This window comes from Phocoena sinus, chromosome 2 (assembly GCF_008692025.1).
Source record: "Phocoena sinus isolate mPhoSin1 chromosome 2, mPhoSin1.pri, whole genome shotgun sequence".
NCBI classification, from domain to species: Eukaryota; Metazoa; Chordata; class Mammalia; order Artiodactyla; family Phocoenidae; genus Phocoena; species Phocoena sinus.
Genome location: NC_045764.1, coordinates 100,479,192 through 100,502,369, shown reverse-complemented (window position 1 = coordinate 100,502,369; position 23,178 = coordinate 100,479,192). Strand labels below are relative to the sequence as shown.

Below are 23,178 nucleotides of genomic sequence, written 5' to 3'. Positions count from 1 at the left end.
CCATCCCTGGGTCATGTTTTATACATGTGATGAAACTGCCCTTTATTTTGGCTAATAACGCTTCTCCCACCATAGTCCTCCCCCACCCCCGCCATTTACTTAAGGATTTTAAGCCTGTGCTTCATTTTCCCTCTATAATAGAGGCTGATGTTTCCTTCTTTGGGGTGTGAGGGGAAGGGAAAAAGACCGCTGGGGGAGGGCCAACCCTGCCCCTCAGGAGTCCTCTTACCTTTCGTGGACCCGGCCTCTTTCGTCCCCCAGAGTAACAGTCACGGTACAGTTTTTATTCAAGTCAAACTTTTCACTGTACAAATGATAGTCGGGAGTCACCCATCCGACCCAGACGCAGGAGGGGTCCTGTCCAGCAAAGATGCGAATTGCGTAGTAGCACTGCTGGGGAGAGACCACAGGGGGGCGTGAGTGACGCCCCGCCCCTGTTGCGGGGAGCTGGCTCAAGAGGCAGAAATTATGCAGCAGCCCCCTTGACTCCCTTTTCTTAAAAAGCACACACTGTTCTGGGGGTGTACTGCACTACACTCTGGACTGAGTGAAGAGTTGATGAGAGAATCTGGTTTCCTTATTTTTTCCTTTTCTGTTGTGCTTTAGCCTAAAAAATCAGGCGTCTAATATACCATCCTCTGCCCAGAAGATGCTGCTGCCTAGATCAGGGGCAGCCACTCAGAATGGTCAGCACAGAACCCTAACCCTCTTCTGGGTACCAGGGCTGCGAGGGAGAGCCAGGCACACCTTTGCCCTCAGAGAGAAGAGCCATGAAATTGCCCTGGGGGCCGGGGGTTAGAGAACGCGGGCTACACTTTCCAATTCTGCAGGAAGTCTAAGTTTTTTTAAGTCTTGAAAAAGATGCTACAAAAGAAAAAGCCCACAATGTGGCCAAACGTGCTTCGTGTGGTCATCAGACTCAGTGACAGGCAGGGCTGAAAATTAAAGCCATTCTTGGTGGGCATTGTAACAACTTGTGAATTGTATCACTGTGTTATCATAACAACTAAAGCATTGAGGTAAGTGACTGCTTCATCATTTTCTTTATGAAACTGAGCACATTTATTGCTTTTCTATTTTGCTTCTATTTTATTTTATTATTTTAAAAATTTTTATTGGAGTACAGTTGCTTTACAATGTTGTGTTAGTTTCTACCGTACAGCAAAGTGAATCAGCCATACATATACATATATCCCCTCTTTTTTGGATTTCCTTCCCATTTAGGGCACCACAGAGCACTGAGTTCCCTGAGTAGAGTTCCCCGAGCTATACAGTAGGTTCTCATTAGTTATCTATTTTATGCGTAGTATCAGTAGTGCAAATGAAGTCCTTTTATGTGTCGTCTGTCCTACTTTTTGATTGGAAAAGGGTCAGCCAGACGCGCCTGTGCTGGCATCTTGGCACTGGCAGCTATTAGTCATGTGACCTTGGACAAGTCATTTGTCCTCTCTGTGCCTCAGAGCGCACGATATTGTTCATCTCCTGGGGTTGCAGTGGAACTTAAGAAGGAAGGTGATACAATGTGCTCCGTGAAGTGTCCTGCACATAGTAAGTGTGTGACATGCCGCTGCAAGAATCATACTCTTGATAGTTAACCTACGAACTTGGGGTTGCAGGATAACTTTATAGAAAGGGTGACATGCATTTCTTCCAAAGGAATTTGTGTGTGTGTGTGTGTGTGTGTGTGTGTGTGTGTGTGTGTGTGTGTATGTGTGTCTTTTGGTCAGGTGCTAAAGAAGGATGAGAGAAAGAAAGAAATTAAGAAGCATTGTTTTCTGACCACTGCCTAGCTTGAAGAAAAAGAACCCAAAGCAGCCTACATCTTCTGGGCTGGCTCCCTGCTCCTTTTTCTCATTTGACTGCTTTCAACATTATTCCTGGCACTGCTCAGAGAGATGGGAGAATTGATTCACAGAAGTTTACATAAAAGAACAAACAAAAGGATTACATTAAGAGTCCCCCCTTTCTCCCCCAACTGATGTTCATTTCAATCAGAAAGGCAGTGCTGGGTCCCTGGTGGCAAATAGGCACCAATTACACAATGATGCCCAATTAGATGCTCCAGGTAGAGTTCTGTTTTGCACTGAATAACGGTTTCTCTTTCCCCCACTTGAGAAATGCCATAGATATGTTCTGGAAGCATCAAGAAGGATATTAAAAGACAGAGTAATTGGCAATTAAAGAGGATCTCTAGACAGATCTTTGCTGTAGGGGCCATATTACCAGGCACAGCAAAGAATCAAATAATTAAAACCATAATTGAGCACATTTACTTACTGTTGTTGTATGAGAGAGTATTTCTTGCATCTGTTTCCTGGGGGGAAGAAATCCATGTTTTAGTCCTTCAGGTCTATAGAGAAGCCCAGAAGTCTGACAGGCAACTGATCTACCTTTAATGATGAAAGCAAGTTTAAGAAGCTGGCTCTTTCCTATACATGAGTGACCCTGACTGGTCTTGGGACTTGTTCATTTTCAACCTGATACCACCAGGCAGGGCTTTGCCTTCCAACTCTTGTCTCTCAGCCCAGGTGTAAGTTAGAGCTAGGGGGAGGTTGGGAGATGCTAATAATGTAGGCAGGGATACCTTGGAATACATTATCCTGTTCTCTTAAGCAGCTGTGCTTGTTTAAAGCTTGGTAGATAGTAAAACTCTAGAGGAAACCCGGACCAGATATACATCAACAATAAAAAATAGACATTAAAGGGAAGAAAGATAGCAAGGAATATATTCCCTATCAGGAAGCAGGAAGTCACATTACTCAGGAGTCACACAGCTGCTGGGTTGGACACTGGCCATAGTTATGCAAAGAAGGCAGTATTTGCCTACAGAAGCTTCTAATTTCACACAAAGGCAACCACAGTTGCACCCTCTCATGCACTTACATTCTTTTTACTCCAAAAACATACAAATTATAGGTTGCAAGGAGGCTAGGGACTCAGACAGCTTGGGAAGAACAGAAACTTGTTCACTGGATGTGACCCAGTTAAGCTTGATCGGTCCCCTAATTATACACTGCACACACACACGCGTGCACGGGTACCCATCCTCATTTCTTCTTGACTGAAAGCAGAGGGAACCCTACTCCCAGAGGAGTCCTGTGAGTTGTGCCGAGGTAGAGTGAGAAGGAAACAGACAGAAAGCCGACTTTGCAACAGACAGGCTGAGCACCTCTGAGAGCTGGAGGCTCCTCCCTCACCTTTTCTGGAAAGCGTCACCGTCCGGACATGGGCTGTGACTGAAGGAGGAGTGGCACTCCACCGGCACGCTGAGGCGGCAGTAGATCATGGTGGCATTGCCGTTCTGCGTGCCGAACGTCTTGTGGATCACCTTGAGGCACGGAGGGCTGTCCATGGTGCCATCGATCCTCACCACCTGGAAATGCCATGGTCCTCACCTGACACAGCCTGACTCTGACCCACCCCTCCTCCCCTCACTGACTACTTACGTCAAGGCTTTATGGGAACTACAGAGGGTGTCCTGAGTGCTAACAAACCATTACACTCATCCTTACGTGGACCGTGCCCTATAAAATATCACACAGGTCTGCCTCTGGCTGGGGAAATGAGGGATCTAAATTAGGGATCTACAAATGCTCACTGGGCTTTCTGCAAGGTCAAGGATGCCAGGCAGGGGGTAAGGCAGTGTTGGATTTGCTGATGCTGACCTTTTAGGAAGGTGACAAGTGGCTAAAGGAGAAAATCTTTCCAGAGGTTTCCCCTGTCAGTGGGCATGAGAACATCTAAGGGAGAAGGCACCAGAAAGCCCAAAGCTCAAGAACAGACATCAGAGTTTCCTTGGGGGGCACTGTCTCCCACCCAGCGCCTTTCCCACCTTTACCACAGTTACAGCCTGAGCGCAGAAGCTCCTGGAGACTCCTCTACATACTGAGGAAATTCCCAGCTCCAGGGCACAAGCACTGCAGGGGATGCACTGGAGGATGAGAGATCAAAACTGGATTTTTGAAGTGTGTGTGTGTGTGTGTGTGTGTGTGTGGAGGGGTGAGGGGGGGTGGGAGGGAAGAGCAGAGGAAGTAAACAGACTTACAATAATAATTTTGTTACGATCTGAGCATTTCTCCCTGCATTCTAGACAATAGTTCCTATCCTGCGGTCCATGAGTACGCTTACATATTTTTGTGTGGTTTGTATATTTCGCTAAGTGGAGGGTCTCTAGATTCTATCAGCTTGTCAAAGGGGTTCATGACCTCCAAAAAGATTTCTAAAGTAATGGCCAGGTAGGAATCAGAGAAATTAAAGTCTCTGCTATTTAAGACCGTGGGGAAAAGCGGAGGATGAAGAATTGATACTTTGCTGAATTCAAACTGGGCGGGGAGTGAAGGGGACTTACAGTCTGGGGGAATCAAGCCATTGAATCTAACGCTTCGGTGGAGCTGACTTGTCTGACATCCCATCAGCCCCCGTCCCACCCCTACGCCATGAGAAAACCATGGTGGGGCTGGGCGATACAGAGACAAGCAGATGTAGAACCAGAATCCGAATCAGTCTCCTTACAATATTTGGCTTCTCTGCCTCTCTGCTCCCCCGACAAGGTGGGAGTATCACAATCAACTACTACACCTCCACTTAAAAACCTGGAGACGGTTCTTCAGGAATTGAACAAAGCCTAAAAGACATCAAGTTATGAGCAGAGGAGAACCATGTTTGGAACACATGATCCTGAGCGCAGGTACTGAACTTTTTTAGGAAAACAACTTTTAAGGTCTCTGGATACTGTATTGCTATAATACCGGTATAGGAATGTCTGGAGCAAACATTGTGGCCCAAAGGTTTGCGGATGGATCTGCAAGGTGTTTACCACTTGTAAGATGCCACTCAGCTGCCCCAACTAAGGTACCTGCAACGACAGCTCTGAGGGCCAGCGAGGTGACCGGGGTAGGGGCAGCCAGGGTGTGGATTTAGGCAAGCACCACCTGGGGACAGAAGCCATCAGCGGGAGTTCAGGGCCTTGGTCCCCCCGGCCTGCCAGGGTCCCCGCAACGTGCAGCATTACCTCTATCTGTGGATGATCCTTGGGCACGTTGACAAATGTTGGGAGGCGCTTGCTGAACCACATGGCCACGTCGCGGTTCATGTTGACAGCAAAAGGCTCAAAGCCCTCTTGGAGGCCGCACATGGTATAAAACTTGAAGGTGCTGGCGTCCATCCCGAGATTCATGCGGCCGATCTGAGACAGGCCCAGAGAGCATATGGGCACAAAGCCTGCAGAATGGTGAGAGAGCCTGGTCAGCCCGCAGGACTGTCCTGGGAAGCTGGGAGGAAGCGGAACCTTTGCTTCCTCCCAGCGGGAAAGTCTCAGCAGGAAAGACGGAAAGACGGACGGCGTCCTTTTCTTTCTTCCTGGCACATAAACTCAACAACAGGAAGTCACATGGAGTTTACGGCTGCCCTTGGTATATGGGAAAGAAAAGTGAGTCTGGTTCAAAATGATTTGCTGAAAAGAAAATCATCTAGGTAAAATTCTTCTTAAGACATAAATAAATATCAGCTGGAAAAGTAAAACCAGTAAGAGAAAAAGTGAAATTCTTTATCCATGCCTTAGCTAAAATTGTTAGGCCCTGGGTAATTTTATTTTATTTTATTTACCTCTGGATATATATATATATATATATATTTTTTTTTTGAGGTACAGTTGATTTCCAATATATTAGTTTCAGGTGTACAACATAGTGATTCAATATTTTAATTGACTGTACTCTATTTAAGGTTATTGCAAAACAATGGCTCTATTTCCCTGTGCTGTACAATAATATATCCTCGTTGCTTATCTCTTTGATACATAGTAGTTTGTGTCTCTTTTTTTTTTTTTTTTTTTTTTTTTTTTTTTTGCGGTATGCGGGCCTCTCACTGTTGTGGCCTCTCCCGTTGCGGAGCACAGGCTCCGGATGTACAGGCTCAGTGGCCATGGCTCACGGGCCCAGCCGCTCCGCGGCATGTGGGATCATCCCGGACCGGGGCACGAACCCGTGTCCCCTGCATCGGCAGGCGGACTCTCAACCACTGCGCCACCAGGGAAGCACTAGTTTGTGTCTCTTAATCCCATACCCCTAACTTGACCCTCCCCACTTCCTTCTCCCTATTGGTTATCACCAGTTTGTTCTCAATATCTGTGAGTCTGTTTCTGTTTTGTTATATTCCTTCAATTGTTTTATTTTTTAGATTTCACATATAAGTGATAACACAGAGTATTTGTCTTTCTCTGTCTGACTTATTCCACTAAGCATAATACTCTCTGGATCCACCCATGGTGTTGCAAATGGCAGATTTTCATTCTTTTTTATGGCTAAATAACATTCCATTGTGTGTGTGTGTGTGTGTGTGTGTATAGACACACACCACATCATCTTTATCCATCCATCTGTTGATGGGCACCTAGCTTGCTTCCATATCTTAGGCCCTTAGATAATTTTAAATACTGCCCCCAAACAAAACAATGCCTAAAGAATGACTTGGTGTAAACCACCCGACTTTTCTAGGTCTCAGCATCTTCTCCAGTGAAATGAGAGGTCTAATGGCTAGTGTCATTTTGAGAGTATGTTCCTAAGAAGTTTTGGATGCTAACACAATGATTCTGCTTGTTTACAAAATACAGTTTACAAACCCCATCCTCCCAGCCTTCTGCTGTAGCCCCCTCCTAAGCAGGAAAGTGAGATTTTCAAGCAGGAGACACAGAAAACTCTGTTCACTCTTACAGTGACTGCCTCTCCAAGCTCTCTTCTGTATCCTCATCATATTATAACACTGCCAGGCAGAAGAGACCCAAGGCAGAAGTTCAGATTATTTGGCGTTCTTGTTTGTAGGCTATTTATGAATCGTAATTGTGGACCAACAAATCAGCAGAACTGGGAAAGCACTAATTATCCCAGATCTGGGAAGATGTGCGGCAGGCAGCCAGAGGGCAGCTGAGGCTGCCAGGAGAGCTCAGAAAAGGAGGAAGGGCTCGGAGGCTGGTGGCTAAAGCAGGGCTTGGAGTCCCTACAAGGAAAACCGTGTCACTCCTAGGATGGCGGTGCTTATTTAAGGGGACGTTTAAAGGTCTATTTTGAGAGAATTTATGTTCAACAGTAAGTCGCTCATAGAGACCAAAGGCAAAATGCACTCGTCCTAAAACCAGTGCTTATATACTATTATCTAAGCCACAAAGTTTCTACGTAAATAAGTCTCATAAGTGAAAGATAAATCCCTCCCAAACTGAGCTGGCTGCTTTCAGAAACTATGAACTCATTTAGGACACTATTTAATACTATTTCTGAGTAAGAGAGCTCCAGTGAATTCCTAGCAATGACGGTGACATCTGTACAAAGGGCCTCCTCCCAGGACCATCGGGGACTGGTGATCCCACCACTCGGTAAGGCAGACGGTCTGGTCCATCAGACAAGCACAGATTCACGCACCGTCCTGAGCATTGCTATGTTTCTGGCATGGCATTCGAGACTGGGATAGATGAAACTATCCCTTCTAGAGACAGAGATTTTTATAAATGAGGAATCTTTGGAGATCTGATTCCAGTATGGAATAAGGACTGATTGTTGGCAAAACTTTTGGGTCCCTACTGGGCCAGCGGGCTCTGCTCTATGCTATGAGAAGATGTGAAGGAAGGAAAAGAAACCATCTTGATCACCAGCAGCTTACAGAAGTGGGGATGACAAATGGAACGCACAAGAGTGAATGCTGTGTGGTAAGACACGTGCACCTGCCAGAGAGTACTTTGGTTTTCAACCTGGAAAAGTACCACTACAGTAGTTTTATGTTGGAGACGTGATTTTGAAGCGTTCCATCCGTGATGTGAGCAGAGATAGGACACCTTAAGAAAGTCTCTCTTGGATGTGGAGAAAAGGCAACCCTCTTACACTGCTGGTGGGGATGTAAGTTGGTGCAGCCACTGTGGAGAACAGTATGGAGGCTCCTCAAAAAACTAAAACTAGAGCTACTGTATGATCCAGCAATTCCATGCCTGGGCATATATCCAGAGAAAACCATAATTCAAAAGGATACATGCACCCCAATGTTCAAAGCAGCACTATTTACAGTAGCCAACACACGGAAACAACCTAAATGTCCATCGACGGATGAATGGATAAAGAAGATGTGATACATATATACAATGGAATATTACTCAGCCATAAAAAAGAATGAAATAATGCCATTTGCAGCAAAACGGATGGACCTAGAGATTATAATAGGGAGTGAAGTCAGACAGAGAAAGACAAATACCATATGATATCACTTATATGTGGAATCTAAAATATGACATAAATGAACTTATTTAGGAAACAGAAACAGACTCACAGACATAGAGAACAGACTTGTTGCTTCCAAGGGGTAGGGGTGGGGGAGGGCTATTTGGGTGTTTGGGATCAGTAGATGCAAACCATTATATATAGAATGGATAAACATTCAGGGAACTATATTTGATATCCTGTGATAAAGCATAATGGAAAAGAACATGAAAAAGAATGTATATATCACTTTGCTGTACAGCAGAAATTAACACAACATTGTAAATCAATTATACTTCAATAAAATCAATAAAAAAAGGAAAGTCTCTCTTCCCCTTTCTTCTCCAATAACTTGAATGATGGGATAAGTAAGCAGCAGATTCAAAAACAATGAGGACTTCTGAATAACCCAGATCATATCAATGACTTCCTAGTTATAGACCCCCTGACAATGCAAGATGCATGCAGAAAGGAAGAAAAGTCGCATCTGCATGAGGTCTTTTTTCTAAGGAACTTGGGCTCCTCATTGTTCCTAAGCCATCAGCAGAGGGGACAGTACTTTGCTGAAGATAAATCTGAAGGTTTGAGGAGCTAACAGACTTGACCAAGGTTGTAAGAAGGGCAAGTGACAAAATGGGAAAAGATCCCACACCCTCTGACTCACAGAGCAGCTGACAGTCAGTGTGCAAGAGAGGGGGTGAAGGTTACAGGGGATGAATTTAAACAGCAGTTATGTCCTAGGGCAGAGGGCTGTATGCATTACAGAGCAGAGCGCTGTCCCTCTGAGGCAGAAGCCATCTCTATGGGGGGAGAGCTGAACACTGACTGAAAACAGACTCTGAAACAAAAGTCGGGGATGTCAAAGCAACAGGAGGGAGTGTCAGGGACCTCCTCGGGACTAAGTGGGCACAGAGGTGACAGCTCTGTACAGCAGCAGACGAGAAGCTAAATCCCAGGCTTGAGCCAGAAAAGAGAAACTCCAGAAAGGACCGAGAGCAAAGCTACATCTTCATGAGGCACCAGCACTTTCTCCTGGGGAAGAATACTTGAAAACTGGATATATTTAATCAGCTTCCTCCACCTGGTGGAGAGACTCTGCTCCATTTCTACAACTTCTTTACTTGAGGAGTTACAACTTCATGTAACTTGATAACTCTGCTTGATAGACAGATAAGGGGGAACAATGATGATAAACCCTACCAGCTAATATTTATCAAGTACTTTCTAGGTGTCAGGCCCTGGGCTCAGCACTCTACAGATTTAGCTCATTATTGTGCCCATTTTACAGATGAGGAAACCGAGACCTAGCAAGTTGATAACTTACTTGCTCAAGTTCTGTCTCTTGGTAAGTATGTGGAGCCAGCATGTGAACAAGGCTGCCCGAGAGCAGTCCAGAGCAAGCAATGGGGGCTGAGGCCCAGATGACTGCTTTCTAATTCTTATCTCCAGTGACTGGCTTTGAGATGAACTCTTCCTTCACTTTTCATATGATTTTCCTAAGTGTCGTGTAGTTGATTAGTTTGCCTCTAGATCAGGCAGCTGGAGACCTACAATCACAAAGCACTCCAGGGCCCTTGGAAGAGAGGGGCTGCCTTCTTCAAGTGGCCACACGGCTCCCTGGAGTTGATCTGGATGGACAGATCCACTTGGTAAGGCCACCTGGCATTACTGTGAACAATGTCATGGACACACAAGGATTTGCACTTTGCACACAACTCAATTAATCCCTAGCTTCAAATGAGGCTGGAGAAGTAAGAAAACGGAAAAATAAAGGGGAAAAGCAGTACTCCGTCCCTACATGCAGCCTAGTAGAAGTAATTCTGCTGACATCATTGAAGAGGTTTGAGGAGAAAATCCGCAAACGGCCTTACTTGGAACCTAGATGTGCATAGAATTCCTGTTCTAGGAAAGGTATGTCAAGAACACACGCATTTAAATCCTGCAGAGGACCCCAGGTTCTGATAAACTTTGAATCACAAGGCCTCATACGGCTTTGTGATTAGGAGGAGAGTCAGCCAGGAGGTCATCTTTTTATAATTCAGGAGCTTGGAAAGAAACCAATTATCTACACAATCCCAACCATGGATCCATTTTTAGTCCATTTCAAGCTGAAGAAAGACATGAGAGCAAATCATTCCCAGTAATGGAAAGACTCAGATCTTGGGGAGAGGTGGTTAAATGACTGCCCAGACCATTCCTGGGCTGTTAATGAGAGTCTTAATCCAGCAGCTCATGTTTTACCCATTAATTTTAATTTTCTAAGCCTCACAAAGATGCTGTTTGGGGACAGCACTGAGATGGTCACAAGCCTTGTAGAAAACACAGGAAACAAGAGGCCACGTTCCCCTGCCATAGCACCCATCCGGGGAGAGAATGACAGGGGAAGCTTGGGTACCAGTGTGTCTGTGCGCAGATGGTGGCGACACTGCCTGCGGGGAAGTTTTATCTGCTGCCTACGGAAGAGCTGCCAGCAGAGCTGGGGGATCTGTTAAACCCTGACAGGCCAGTGCCAGGAAGAGCCTGGGAGGCTGCCCCTGCAGACACTGAAGCTGGAGCGAGGCAGGAGGTGCCCCAGGAGAGTGCCTGGTACAGGCAGAACAGGACACCAGCACTGAAGCCTCTTCTAGACAGCATGTTCTGAGGTCTGGGACCATGTGCAGAACTTTCTCTTCCTTTCCTTTAAATGGGATAAAAGAGAACACTAATAGCAAAGGTTTCATCGTGGAAGCTTCTGAGCTTCCAGATGCCTTCTGGCGATAACACTGTGAGCTGTGATGGTCCAGGCCAGGGAACAATGATTAGGAAAATTCTAATGAGGCCGATAAGAGTAGATCATCTACGATACAGGAGAGGATGGAGATGACAACTTATAAATAACCCAGAGGAAAAAAACCAGCCACGAATTGTAGTGCCTGCCCCCATTCCTTCCCCCAAAGGACTAAAAACTTCGCACAGCACAACTCCCTCTGGGGTAAATGGCCTGCATCAAGGCTGGGGTGCTGGTGACCAGAACACAAACTTATAGGGGATTTTGCTAGATATGGGGCTATAATGCACAAAACGTTTTATTTTCAACAGATGCTTTTCCTAACAGCTCAAGGCAAGAATTTCTGCCTCTTTCCACTTTATGCAGAGAATAGAAAGATGCTATATGGTGATTCTAGGCCTCCAGGTTATTGTCATCAAAGAAAAGCATGCAGACTCCCTTTCAACTGCCCTTCCTCTGACTCCTGAACCATCACAGAACTGAAAGAGCCTCCCAATTACCTTGTCTCTGTGTGATTAAAGTGCGATACAATACTACGGTACAGTGTGTTAACACAGTACAGTACAATTCTATTATAAAACAGAGTGCTAATAATAGACTCAGTTATTCTGAAGGTTAAATCATGTCTCTGTACACAAAAGGTCTATGAGGCATCTCTTTCATTACAGCACAGCTGATCTCTAAAAACAGAGTTCTCCTAAAACATCCCTCTTCTTTATAGTATTCTTCCGCACAAACCCTAGGACAGCTCCCCACGTCATAGAGAGTGGAGTCCAAGGATGCTAGGCCCAGATTAGACAATAAATAAAGTTTTTTGAATAAAAAGACCAAGTCTTGATGTTTGAGGCTATAATCTGCACCTTCTTGTTCTTTCCACCTTCATCTTCTGTAAATTCCATCCACAAATCTTCCAAAATGTATCATCACTCTTTCCTGCCGTTTCCTGATTCCACACTATTACTCGACTCACATCCCCTTAGAAGAAGACCCTTCTCCTCAGAGGTAGACAGCTCATATTTTTTACTTAACCTTCAGTTCCAATCCCATTCTTATAGCATTTTCATCCTGCACTGGTCATTTGCCATTTTTAACCCATCGCTTCGCATTGGTAGTTACCTTTCCGTATTTTCATCTGATTTATTTTTCCAACTAGAAAATGAACTCCTTAATTTGGCTACTATTTACAGTTGTGTATACTTTAGACCACTGCTCTTCATACCTTAAAGTGCGTAGGGACCACCGGACTGTCTTGTCTGAATGCAGTTTCTGAATCAGTAGGACAGGCATGGGGTCTGAGAGTCTGCATTTATAACAACTGGACCACACTTTGAGTAGCAAGGCTTTAGACTTTACAGAATTCTTAGAACTCTGCACATAGACAAGAATCTTGTCTCCTCCTTAGGTTGAGCCGAAGTCTCATAGGCAAGTAACCTCCCCGAATCCACACTCAGGGGAGCCATAACAAGGTCTCTGGTCTTTGGACTCTTCCCGCTCTAGGGAGCTACGCTCCTTGGGGATGAATCTGAATCTTCTAATTCTTCAATTTCCTCCAGCCTCATGAAGAGAGCACTGCCTGTGGTGGGTACTTGGTAAATATCTGTTTCCAAAGAGCAGTGCCAGAGGATACTCTTCTCCACTGCCCTCATGCCCACCGACATGATTTCCCCCTCTTTGCCTCCGAACCAGTGCAAAAACCATTCTTTCTGCTGGCAACAGCTTTCCCAGTTGTTTCCAAAAACGTATTTTTCAAAACTTTGATTTTAAACCTTTTTAGAAGGCATTAAAATATGACCCCATCTGGCTTCAGTCACCCTGTCTTTCTAGGAAAATACGCTGACTTGCAACTTTTCTATTACCCCAAATATGTGGCTCTTAGAAAAATCTTTAAAGCTCTTTTAAGGTACAGTTGGATATTCATGTTGCAGATAATAGATGTCTGCAAAAAGTGTGAAAGTGATTTGTAAAGCTAAAACACATTGTAAATACATAATATTTTATATGTATTAAAAGTACATACGCATAGAGTCCTCCTGCCGATGCAGGGGATACGGGTTCGTGCCCCGGTCCGGGAAGATCCCACATGCCGCGGAGCGGCTGGGCCCGTGAGCCATGGCCGCTGAGCCTGCGCGTCCGGAGCCTGTGCTCCGCAACAGGAGAGGCCACAACAGTGAGAGGCCCGCGTACCGCAAAAAAACATACTCATGTATTTCTGCTGCTCTTGCCTGTGCAGTTTTATCTTTTTTAACATTCAGGGTGGGGAGGGAGGACTGTTTCTTTTTGTAAAGCCTCAGAAATTTAAAGCTACCAGGAACCCTAATCATTTACAGAGGGGGAAACGAGGTAAAAAGACATTAAATAAAGTCAACCCGAGATGTCACAGGTGGGAAGGGCAGAGGCAGGACAGGAAACCAGGCCTCCTGACCCAGAGCAGCCTCTTTCCCTCTCGACCTCCCTGCCTCCTTCTCGTCTGTACTGAAGCAGCAGACAGTGGCAAAGCACCAAGCACAGGGGTGTGACCACAGCTGGTATTAAGTCACTGCCATAGAATTTTACAACTGAGAAGGATGTTGGCACTTATGCAGTCTATCATCCTGTTTTCTGGTACAGATGTAGGAGGCAAAGCCCAGAGAAGTCAAGCCAAGCCTGTCTGGGAGCCACACAGTTTGTGAGGAGCGAGTCAGCTAACTCACAGGCCAGTACTCCCCTCTCCTGGTGCCAACAGCCTCGGTACAGAACGTAGCTCTGTCGATGGGAAATAAGAAGCGCCCATCGCTCCTCTGTGTAGCCGGAAGCACTGCCCTGACTGCAGTCTATTCACGGCCATTAACAAGTGCAAGTGTGCTTGGGTTTCACAGCATGCTTGACTTTCAAAATAAATTCTGTTTCAGTCAAGGGAACAGCTAAGTCAAACTTCTGTGTTTCAGTGATTCTCATCAAAGCATCAAGTTCAATTACACAGACATTCAGATTGACAATTCAATTCAGAATATGAGGATAATTCTTTAACTCACCAACTTTTCTCTCCTGCCAGGGATATCAGTGCACGTGCAATTAGCATTTCCTTTGTGATACCAGGAAATGTGAGGTACCTTAACATGCCAAGGCACAGGGCAGGGGATTAGAGGAGAGCCCCTTGGTCAGCCTCTCGGCAAGTTCAGATTCAGATTCACACTGCACACGTCAACTATCACCTAATATTACTTGTCTTGATCCTTCAAAAATGATAGTATAAGATCTCATCGTCACCACCAGGGTTTCAAATCTGCAAAGGTCAGTGTGTCCTAAGTGAGGAGGTAGAAGGTCTCACCCTGCTCCCTAGATTTCCTTTCATCTCGTAGAGGTGGAAGGGGGGAAAGCTTGTGGATTTACCATTGTCGATCTCGTAGTCAGCGAAGGCAAGCTCAGAGCCTTTGTTGGTGATCAGCAACTCCCCATTCAGCGTGAAGATCATTGAAGCATCATCCAGGTTAATCATACATCCAACCACATCTCCTGGCTGCCAGGTCCGTCCAAAATACCCACTCCCTTGATGCCAACGCTGGCCCTAGAAAACAAGAGCGAGGGCTTAGAGAAATGGAGGTCCTAGCCTAGAGGGCCCTGTACTTCTGGAGAAATGACCCCATGAATAATTTCTCCTAATGGGCAGTGGTACCTGGTTTCTACAAGGCACTTCCCTTTCTACCAAGGACAACTCACAGGGAGAAGTGGTCTATCTACAGATGAATGAAACCAAGATATACAAGGCTCATCAGAAAAGGTGGCCTGAGTCTCCCAATACCTAGTCAGCTACGAAAACAAGCCGAACTCCCTCTAAGACAAAGTGGTAAGATGTTCCCTCATACTGGCCGCACTGTGCTCTGTGAGCCTCCCCTGCAGAGGGGAACATGGGCTCAGAGGCAAGGCAGATACGGAGGTGACTATGGAAAGGACGAGAGTGTGCAGCCCTCCCCTTCTCCAGAGGAAAGAGTGAAGGGACAAACACTAAGTGCTGACCATTCTATGGTCTCAATTAGCCAGTGCGGTGGCTCCTCCCTCTTGAAGCCAGAGATCCAGATACTCAGCACTTTTCACTTCTGGGGAAATATTTGAAGCAGAAAAACCCGGACTGAGGACATGCGGACACACCAGCCAGACTCACCCTGCTGCCTTCAAACACAAAGGCTTGGTCATCGGCCCCCAGCTCAACGTCAGGCCGACAGCCTGGCCTGGCCCAGCCGACACGCATGTCTCCTCCGGTCACTACCTCAAACTCAAAATACCACTTTCCAGATCTCACTGCATAAGAGCGCTCTACCCGGAAAAAGCGGATCTTGTCTATGCTGACTTTCTCCACAGCTGGGTCGGCTATCGAGAAGAAAAGGGAGTAGAGGGTGCAGGAGGGAGAGAGAGAACATAGGTTTAATATTTAGGGAGCATGCCTCAAAAGACTTTCAACAACAAAGGCTGATGACAGATCTCCTACTAGCCAACACAGCACTCTGTTCATAATTTCATCATCTCTATCATCATCATATCATAATAACAATACAAGCCACCATTCAGTGAGTGATTGCTTTGCCGTAGAAACTAAATCTCGGTTTTTCCTCACAATAATCCTACAAATTCAGTATTACTGTCTTCCTCTTACCGAAGAAGAAATTGAGGCTCAGAGAGCTTCACCTGTTCAAGGTCTTAGACCCCCATAAACCAAGGAGAGCAAAGATTTGAACCCAGGTCTTTCTTCCTCCAAATCCATCCCCTTAACCAGGTTTTACTGTCCACTAGCCTATGGTTATCCCCTGGGGTATGAGATGGCAGTGACATGTTAAATAACCATAAGCTGGTGATTTTAATCAGTGCTAGAATTCAATTTAGAGATGACACTACCTGGCCCCAAAGTAAGCTGCTATTCACATGTTTGGAAAACAAGAGAAATAAAGGTAACTTGGTTTTGTGACCAACTATCCTGAAAAGCTCAGCTATGCTGGAGGATAACTTACTCCCTGTGGGATTATGTCATAGACGTGCTCGTTACAGAAACATCTGTCAATGCGACACTGCTTTATTATCAACCTGGCCCCTCCTCCCTCCCCCCACTTCTAAAATACACCATTGAGTTTAGCACTCTTTAGCACCACCAGCATTTCTAATAGTGCAAGTCAGACCTGTTGAAAGTTAGCATTCCGCCAGAAGAAGACCTGTTTAGTAAACTGGGGCCAGAGGGAAAAATCTCCGCTGATTACCTAGTTCTTGGTCTGATGGCTCAATGTTATAGCCATAGCCAACAAAAGTCCGAACAGCTTCACGAAGGCTATCCCTATTTGACTTCTTGGTACGCTCATCCAATAATGCATACGGCACCAGACGGGGATTTCTTTTGTTCTTTAAATCCTACGTGAAGCCAGAGAAAAGAGATGCTGAGAAAATGCATTATCATCTTTACAAAGAGCTTGTCCCACTCACATACTCCCAGCAACAGTCCTGGTTTCCTCGGGTGAGTCTGCTAGCTCTTCTCCCAGTGCCTTGATATTTACCAATGTACATATTTGCTGCTTCAAGATTAAATAAGTATAAATGGAAAATTTGTACTAACATTCAAAACTAGCAGTAAAAAACCCATTTCAATAATGCCAGCCTGTGAATAAAATGAAGTGTCATGAAATTGGTTAGAAACCTCCATTCCCAAGGCAAGGCAGATGGGGGTTTGCATAACTATTCCCTTATGAAAGAGCATGCCGTGATTCAAACAGTTATGGCCTCCTCACAACAGATTCTTTTTTTAAATTTATTTTTAAAATTTATTTATTTTTGGCTGCATTGGGTCTTTGTTGCTGTGCGCAGGCTTTCTCTAGTTGCGGTGAGCGGGGGCTACTCTTCGTTGTGGTGCGTGGGCTTCTCATTGCGGTGGCTTCTCTTGTTGTGGAGCACGGGCTCTAGGCATGCGGGCTTCAGTAGTTGTGGCACGCGGGCTCAGTAGCTGTGGCTTGCAGGCTCTAGAGCGCAGGCTTGGTAGTTGTGGCACACGGGCTTAGCTGCTCTGCGGCATGTGGGATCTTCCCAGACCAGGGCTCGAACCTGTTTCGCCTGCATTGGCAGGCGGATTCTTAACTACTGAGCCACCAGGGAAGTCCCAACAGTTCTTAATAGACATCTCTGCTCACAGAGAAACATCTGAAAAGGTGGCAGAGCCACGGTGGGGCCATTTCATTGCAGTAGGCACATATTTGTATTACAGTCCTCCTCGGTTCCTTAATGGGGTCTAAGGAGACAATAATGACAACAGCAGTGACAAGTCATCATAACCTAACATGCTGTTTTGAACCCCCAACTCCCTTCCCTGCCACAGTTTCCACAGTTGTGGTCTTCTTGGTTCCAGACGCGTGCGGGTTTGGAGGCTCAGGAATGAATGAACACGTGTGCACACAGCTATCCTTGAACTTCCCTGATACTGAGCCCGGTACTTACTGAGATGAGGGGGGCATTTCAGAGTGAGAGGTGTACCAGATGGTTTGGGCCGAACCCTGGTTCTAAGCTCCACTTAATTCCTTGCTGGGCTCTCAGGCTGCCTCTGGATAAACTAAGAACCCTGCCCAAGAATCTTGGCCCTGTGGACTGAAGTCAGGGGGCACAGGCTTCTTGGTGGGCTAGTCTGTCTCTCTCCTGGGCTAGCTTCCCCTTCAGTGGTAGATACTTGGGACCATCCCAGAAATACTGCCGAGCTGCGACGTTGATTTATGCGAGCCTTACCTTGGCCTCGGAGAGTGCACGAAAGCTCAGCACTCCGTGAGGCAAGCAACAAGACGGGGAATGAGAGAAGATGCGGCCAGTGGCCATATACACAGGGCAACATATCACAAGTGAACCAGACCAACAAAGGAAAGGTAAGTCTATCCATTGCTGAAAAACTGGAATTATGCCTGGAGTTAATATCAATGTGACCATTACAAATTCCATCCAGCCCCGTGATTCTATAAATAATGAACGTGCTGAGGCATGAGGAACAGAGTGCAAGGGCAACCTCCACTTTCCAATCTAATACCCACCAAAGCAAAATGGCATTTTAATGCATGATCACACCTCCTGGCTTCTCCAGCAGGCCTGACCCAGCACTTCTCACCTGTTGAATGCCATAGGTCCATCCTTGTCTTATTCTGTCTTTTGCCCAAACATTGTGTGCATTTTCTGCAAGCTTATCCACTAACATTTCTTGAGGAGGTAACAGCTTCACATCAGACAAATCCAAAGGGGCTGGCTTATAGCCATTGGACATCATGTAGCTACAAGTAAATGGAAAATATATATTTTGAAAAGAACTGTACGGCTCCCCCATTCCAGATTTTAGACCAATAGCACAGGGTCAGGACACTAGGAAAATAAGGCTACAGTCACAGATTCTATCTTTGGCAGAATGGACAGCTCAGCTCTATCTCAAGTCTTTAGAAGAAGACCCTCATCCACCATCCTTTTTGCCAATGCATGTCACAGCTTAAGGCGACTGTTGGAGAAAGTGGATGGTCTGTGCAAATCCACCCTTATTCCTAAGAAAACTACTCTGCCCTACAAACGATGGGCACATTCAGTGTAATGTAACATCACCCGAAGCTCCTTGGTCTCGCTTCAAAAGCACAAAAGCTTATGACCACATTGGCATGGACAGGACCTTGAGCCAAACGGTTTCTTACAAATCAGCAAAGAATGATCACTCAGTCTTGGAAAACTAAACCTTCATTTTGAGAAGTTTAAAAAATCATAACATTAGAGAGTTTGTGAGCTTGAGTGATCTTCATGGTTTGCTGTCCAGTCCAGGAGTCACAAATGTCTGTAATTCGACAGATAATTTGATAGATAACGTGAAGACGGGAAAAGCTCAGTGTGAGTCCAGGTAGACGCATCGTGTGAGTGGAGAGGAGCAGGGCCCCGTGTGGAGTGACTCACAGGAGAGTAACTGACCAGAGTCATGTGGGAATGTGAGTCCAGAGGCATCCAGGGCGCCAAGGCCACAGACTGCCCAGATCAGGGCCAGAGCCCAAATGTGACGACCTGCAGACCAGTGCTACTCGACCCAAGAACCTGTGAGCAGCGCGAGATACAAGGTCGACTGTAGGCATGATATTGCCCCTCATCCACCTTCTAGGGATGCCTGACTTTGGGCAGAGTCAACATGTGTTGTTTGCTGAGCACCGCCCCCAGCCACCTCTCAGCTGCTGCCTCTCAGATGAGCTGCTCTTGGCACCAGGAGCTGCCTCTGAGTGTGGAGCTTGGCAGCTTGGGAGTTTCACAGGGAGGAAGGGGAAGATAAGCATTTGATTAAGAGCTGGCACTGCCTTGGCTCATAAGTCATTACGACACCTGGGTGTGAATGCGTGTGCACCCGAGGCTGGCACATGTGCGGGTGAGCAAGTGAGCCAGGGGATGCGCCCGTGGGCTCGCATCTGAATGTGTGAGGACACATGGCTCGGTGAATGCACGGACGAGAGGGAGAGGACACATGCAGATTTAGGGGCCAAATTAAGTCTTGGCAGTGACACACATTTCCACAAGGGACTTGCAAGTTTGGCCCAGTGACAGAGGACTGAATCTTTGCTGTGGCTACCGACGAACTTCAAGCTCCCGTGCCAACTGCTATTCTTATAGACCAACACAGCGTATCCATCTGAGTGCCACATCTGGCTCAAAACTAACCATAGTAGATAGTAGTATAGGTCCAGGCAGAAGCACTGAAAATACTCTACTTCAGCCGGCTTCCGTCTGGGGGTTTCGGGGCAGTCTAGGTACCTGGTGGAGACATCCTGAGCTGGTGCTAGAAGTATCTGGGGCCATCACCTGCCTCTGTGTGTGGGCCTCCTGTCCTCCCAGTTTAAAAATTCAGACTGAAGCATTAAAGTCTCTGACCATTAAATGATCACCTACTTTTTGGGCAACTTGACCTTCCTGAGATCCTCCTCAGCAGCTGGGTTAACGTGAGCGATGTGGCACCCCAGGGCCAGGAGGGTTCTGTGACGTAACGGAGAGAGGAAACAAGGGTCAACTGCAAGGTGAAGGACAGTGAGAACCCTAACCTGTGTCTGAAGTGATAAAAACAGACAATATTCATTCACTTAGACCAGAGGTTACCAAACTTTTTCTGTAAAGGGCGAGAGAGGAAACGTTTCAGGCTTTGTGGTCCTTATGTCTCTGCTACAACTACTCATCTCTGCCATTACAGAGCGAAAATAGCCATAGAAAATACACAAAGTGATGAGCTTGGCTTTGTTACAATAAACTTTTTTACCAAAGTAAGTGGCTGGTTAGATTGGCCTGTGGACCTTAGTTTGCCAACTCGTGATTTAGACGGTAGCAAGAATGCAACAAAAGATTAGCTAATAGCCCCTTTGAGAGAGCCCAGAGGTCAGCAAGTATTTCCCATGTGCTCCCTGTACGAAGTGTCTTGAGCTGTGCTGGACACCATGAGGTTCCAAAGCCACATCCTCAAGAAGGGTCAGTGTGATGGAGGACATCACATACAGGGAGCCTATGAGACAAAGCAACCTGACAGAGCATCATTATACCAGCAAGACCACGGTGTTAAAAAGTTCTGCACCAACTATCAGACAGAGAAATACAATGCAGAGAAGCACAGGTAACAAGCACAAAGGGAATTCGAGAAGGGAGATATAAAATGGGGCTAAAAAAATGAAGATCTGAATCAGGGTTTAAACCACAGGTGGGATCACAGAGAAGCTAAAAGTTACTTTTAAATTGAATTTTTGTGAATTAAACCATGTTTTCCCATTCATTTTTAGAAATGCCTTATCTTTTAAAAAAATGTTTATCATCTCGTTGAACCATTACAACAAGTATATAGAGATAAGAACTATTGCTATCCTCATTTTGTAGATGAGAAAATGGAGACTTAGGTTAAGTTGTCCAATTTCAGTATGACCTAGAACCTACTATATATCTTATCTTCTTTCCTTAATTATACATGAACTAAAGAGGCACTTGATCCTTTGATTCTAAGTTTCTCTTCTTTTTTTTCTGCCTACTTTTTCCCTGTCCCTGGCAAATAGCAAATGGTCTCTAAAGAACTATATACGCTAAAAAACAATAGTAGATGGGTTATTCACTATGCTGAATCCTCTCATGGCATGAATAATCCCCATCCTGGCTAATCTGTCAGAATGCATGATGTTTTCGAGAGACAACAGGTTTGTAGTTTAGTTATAAGGCATTAAGTCATCCACTCACTGTTTAATCCAAATTCAATTCAATTAAACACTCACTTTAAGGTTTCAGTTGACATTTGTAGGTTATAATTCTTCTCAGTTTCAGGTAGCTTTGAAAACTCAACAAGGCAGGGGTGTTGTCTTTTGTTGTCATCCCGTATCTAGGTGACAACATAAGAAAGAATATAATTTAAGTTTTGACAACTGGCACTGCCTTGGGAAACAGAAAAGACACGCTTTTGAAACATGGTCCAGGTAATTCATATCAGGCAAGACAAAGACAGTTATTTGCTGATAGGCAAATAGACAATCTTCTCTCTAATAAATGATACACGCCGTCCCCAGGCTGCCAGTGGCTTGTGTTCTGTGGACTGCTTCTAGTCAAGTGTCTGCACTCAGAACATACTTTCCTAGAGAAGCCATTTTATGCGTGGTAGCCATGCTCCTGCCTGTCCAAAACTCATGGAACCATAGTGCCACTGCAGGGTAGCATTCTTCAGAACATAAAGGACTACAGAATCTGGGCCAGCACTGTCCAATAGAAGCACAAAGTCAGCCACCAATGTGAACCACATTTGTAATTTCAAACTTCCTAGTAGCCATATGAGAAAAGCAAGAAAACAAAAAACAAAAACAACAAACAAACAAACGAAAAAACCAGGTGAAATGAATTTTAATAATGTATTTTACTTAACCCAATACACCTGGAACCTTACCATTTTAACAAGTAATTAATATAAGAAATTATTTCTGAGCTACTTTATATTAGTTTTTCATAGAAAGTCCTGAAAATCCAATGTGTATTTTACGCTTATAGCACATCTCAACTCAGACTAGTCACATTTTAAATGCTCAGTAGCCACATGTGGCCCATAGCTACTGTATTGGACGGTGTAGATCCAGACATTAACTAATTCATTCCACAAACATTTGTCGAATGTCTACTATGTGGTGGGCAGTGAGCTAGACCTTAGGAGTTCAGTGGTGAGCTGGGGTAGCCCCAGCCCCATGAAGGATACAGTCTGATGGAGCAGTAATACAATCATCATAGAAATAAAGTTACAACTGCAATTGTAATTCGTTCTCAAAGGAGAGGTTTGTGGTGTTCAAAGAGCATACAGCAAAGAGGTGGTCGTATATGAGGAGGATATTTATGGGAGCTATATCAACATATAAGTGCTAGAGTGCAGGGACACTTTCACTAACTAAGCCGGAATGTGCATTATCTGCGAGTGTCAGGGTCGTAGGGAGCTTCAGAATCACAGATCCTTCTGCCCTCAGACATGACCCTATACAAGTCACAGAACAGAGCCAATTTACATCCTCTTTGGAAAATGTTTTCTAGTGAAAGAGATTCCCTAACCTCCTCCGCGTGTCCATTAATCTTAGTGATGCATCTGAAAACCACACTAAACAAATTCTGATTCACAACAACGAATCGGCCTCTTTTCACTAGCCATGCAGAGAGAACAGCTTTTTCTGAAGAGAAAGGGAGATGCGAGGCTCTGAAGGAGGAGCTAAGGGTTGACCACATTCGATATTCCCTGAAGAAAAAGACCAGCGTCTGGGAGTAAGAAGGAGACAGGCTCCTGGGTCTGTCTGTGCAGTGCCGGTCTCCCCAGCACTCCTGACTGCAGTTCAACAAACTCCCAAGCAAGGCTGCTGTACTCAGTGAGAGCTGGATGGGAGTCAGTAAGAACCAGTGGGTTTGGGCTTGTGAGGTTTGTTTCTCATTTGAGTCTTTGAAGAACGCTTCCAGGTAACAAGGCAGCCCAACCCTCCACCCTGGCCCGGCCACTCAAACACATACCTTGCCAAAAGTCCAGCCAAGCTCTATTTTATTCATTCCCCAAAGCTCGTGGATGTTTTCAGCCAGCCTGTCTCGGATCTTCTCTAGGTGAGGTGGTAAAACAACCTAAAAGGAAAAGGAATAAGTGAGAACTGCAAGAATCAACTGTACTGAAATCCGTCATAAAATCTAGACAGATCA

General features: G+C 45.5%; 1 protein-coding gene across 1 annotated transcript in view; it reads right to left on the bottom strand.

Annotated features, from left to right (window-relative positions):
• The window catches only part of RYR3 (ryanodine receptor 3), a 399,907-nt gene that overhangs the window by 199,972 nt on the left and 176,757 nt on the right, over positions 1–23,178 (bottom strand). Inside the window, exons 30-40 of the mRNA XM_032621721.1 lie at positions 22,999–23,103; positions 21,246–21,349; positions 19,894–19,977; positions 18,101–18,260; positions 16,227–16,374; positions 15,143–15,348; positions 14,374–14,548; positions 5,012–5,220; positions 3,198–3,373; positions 2,278–2,314; positions 230–393 (exon numbers count right to left, since the gene is read on the bottom strand). Of these exons, the coding sequence (XP_032477612.1) occupies positions 230–393; positions 2,278–2,314; positions 3,198–3,373; positions 5,012–5,220; positions 14,374–14,548; positions 15,143–15,348; positions 16,227–16,374; positions 18,101–18,260; positions 19,894–19,977; positions 21,246–21,349; positions 22,999–23,103 (1,568 nt within the window). The remainder of the gene's footprint in view (positions 1–229; positions 394–2,277; positions 2,315–3,197; positions 3,374–5,011; positions 5,221–14,373; positions 14,549–15,142; positions 15,349–16,226; positions 16,375–18,100; positions 18,261–19,893; positions 19,978–21,245; positions 21,350–22,998; positions 23,104–23,178) is intronic.